General features: G+C 42.0%; 1 protein-coding gene across 1 annotated transcript; it reads left to right on the forward strand.

The window, feature by feature from the left end:
• Positions 1 to 423: 423 nt before the first annotated feature.
• LOC121992501 (1-aminocyclopropane-1-carboxylate oxidase-like) lies at positions 424 to 1,982 on the forward strand. The gene is made up of 4 exons (XM_042546945.1): positions 424 to 636; positions 737 to 987; positions 1,089 to 1,236; positions 1,336 to 1,982. Exons 1-4 carry the CDS (start codon positions 535 to 537, stop codon positions 1,780 to 1,782), a joined length of 948 nt encoding a protein of 315 aa, XP_042402879.1. The 5' UTR covers positions 424 to 534; the 3' UTR covers positions 1,783 to 1,982.
• Positions 1,983 to 2,352: the final 370 nt, after the last annotated feature.

Genomic DNA, 2,352 nt, shown 5'->3' on the forward strand with positions numbered 1-2,352 from the left:
ACATGTAACTAATGATAAATGTGTCAAAATTTTGAAAAGACATCGGTTTGACTAATCAAATCTAGTTCAAGAATATTAAAATGTTTTTTTTACTTTTCGTTTTTTATCATTTGGGAAATGAAAATTATATATGATTCATTTTTATTAGGACCATGGAAAATAGTTGGTGTCCTTAAATCATATAGGATATTCTCACAAATAAATATAAAGAAAATAAACTAATTAAACAAATTAAATCATATAGGATATTAAAAATCATTTTTATCATTTTTTCCTCACATGTTTCTTACAAATTAAACAAGAGGAAAACAACTTGAACAAAACTATTGCTCAGTCCGTTGGACGGCTAGCTCCTTCAGTAGTTTCTCGGTTTCTTCCTCGTGTACTGAACCATCGTTTATCCTGCTCTATAAAACGCCCCCTCGCTCGTCGTGAATTCCTCACACCGATCGAGCAGTACTACTCCAGCAGTTGTATAGCAACTAGCTAGCCGAGCAAATTAAAAGCCGACCAGTACTCTCTGTCTCTCTCTCCATGGCTATTCCGGTAATCGACTTCTCCAAGTTGGAAGGGAAGGAGAGGGCCGAGAGTCTGGCTCAGATCGATAATGGATGCCAACAGTGGGGATTCTTCCAGGTATGTTGTTTTATGACTCTGTTAATTAGATTGCTACTGTTTTAATTAGATCAGTCAATTTGGGAATTAATTAATGTTACTAAAATTAATGTTTTTACAGCTAGTGAACCATGGGATTCCGGTGGAGCTACTTGAACGCGTGAAGAAGGTGTGCACGGAGTGCTACAGGCACAGAGCCGAGGCCTTCAAGGCGTCCAGGCCGGTGCAGCTCCTCGACCAACTCGTTCGGGAAGAAGAAGAGGTCGCTGGAGAAGTAAACAACAACAAGAAGAAGTTGGACGATGTGGACTGGGAGGACGTCTTTGTTCTCCAAGACGACAATCAATGGCCATCCCATCCTCCCCAATTCAAGTAATTAATTAATTAATTAATTAATTAAATCACACCATCATAAATTTTTCATGACAATTATTGTATATGTTAATTGATTCGATGGATCGATTGATCATTAGGGAGACGATGAGGGAGTACAGAACGGAGGTGAAAAAGTTAGCCGAGAAATTGATGGAAACCATGGAAGAAAACCTGGGGCTGGAGAAGGGCACCTTCAAGAACCAGTTCACCGGAAACGGCGAGCACGAGCCGTTCTTCGGCACCAAGGTGAGAATTATATTGATCGACATTTGACAGAGCTAGGAGAGACTGTAATTATAAATAAAACAATTAGTTTTAATTCTGATGTTGCGTCATTGAATTAAGGTGAGCCACTACCCGCCCTGCCCGCGGTTGGACCTTGTGGAGCTGGGCCTCCGCCCCCACACCGACGCTGGCGGCGTCATCCTCCTCTTCCAAGATGACCGTGTCGGAGGCTTGCAGATCCTCAAGGACGGCGAGTGGGTGGACGTGCAGCCGTTGGCCAATGCCATCGTCATTAACACCGGGGACCAGATCGAGGTGGTCAGCAATGGGCGGTACAAGAGCGTGTGGCACCGCGTACTCGCCACCGGCAATGGCAACCGCCGCTCCGTCGCCTCCTTCTACAACCCTTCAGTGAAGGCCGTCATTTGTCCGGCTTCGGCCACCGCCGTCGACGAGACCACTGGCGCCTACCCCGAGTTTCTCTTCGGGGACTACATGGACGTGTACGTGAAGCAGAAGTACATGCCCAAAGAACCAAGATTTGAGGCGGTCAAAGCAATTAATTAACTAGGAGCTAATTAACTATACAATGGTTAATTATATGATTAATTATAGTTGTTACCGGGTTTATGTTTTTTCCTTTTTTTTCATTCTGTGGACTGTCATTATTTGTTCCTTTTGACAAGCTGCAGGTAGCAACACTTTGTGAAAGTTTGAAATAAATAATGGAATTATCAAGAACTGTCGATCTGGGGTTTATCCCGTTATGCGCCTATGGCCTGTGTACCTACATAAATCTCTCTCCATATTCATGGAGCCGACATTAGGGGGACCACTAAGATAACGGATCTACCTTTTTTGAAATAAATAATGGAGCTGACAATATATACTCTAGCCGTAACTAATGTTTTAGCACTTGTTTGGATCGGTGTATAATGACAGCAATAATAACAAATATCTCAAATTGATTTTAATAACTAGAGATTTACCTTATTTAAGGTCATAGATCAATCCATATCAATAGAAAAATATTGTCATGTTCATTGTATTTATCAATATGATTATTGATACGGCTGGCAATGGAGGGGCCCAAAAGGAAAGGGTGAGAAGGGTTAAGGCCATATAGTGGTCAAAAGT

The sequence above is a fragment of the Zingiber officinale genome, chromosome 6B (genome assembly GCF_018446385.1).
Source record: "Zingiber officinale cultivar Zhangliang chromosome 6B, Zo_v1.1, whole genome shotgun sequence".
Taxonomy (NCBI): domain Eukaryota; kingdom Viridiplantae; phylum Streptophyta; class Magnoliopsida; order Zingiberales; family Zingiberaceae; genus Zingiber; species Zingiber officinale.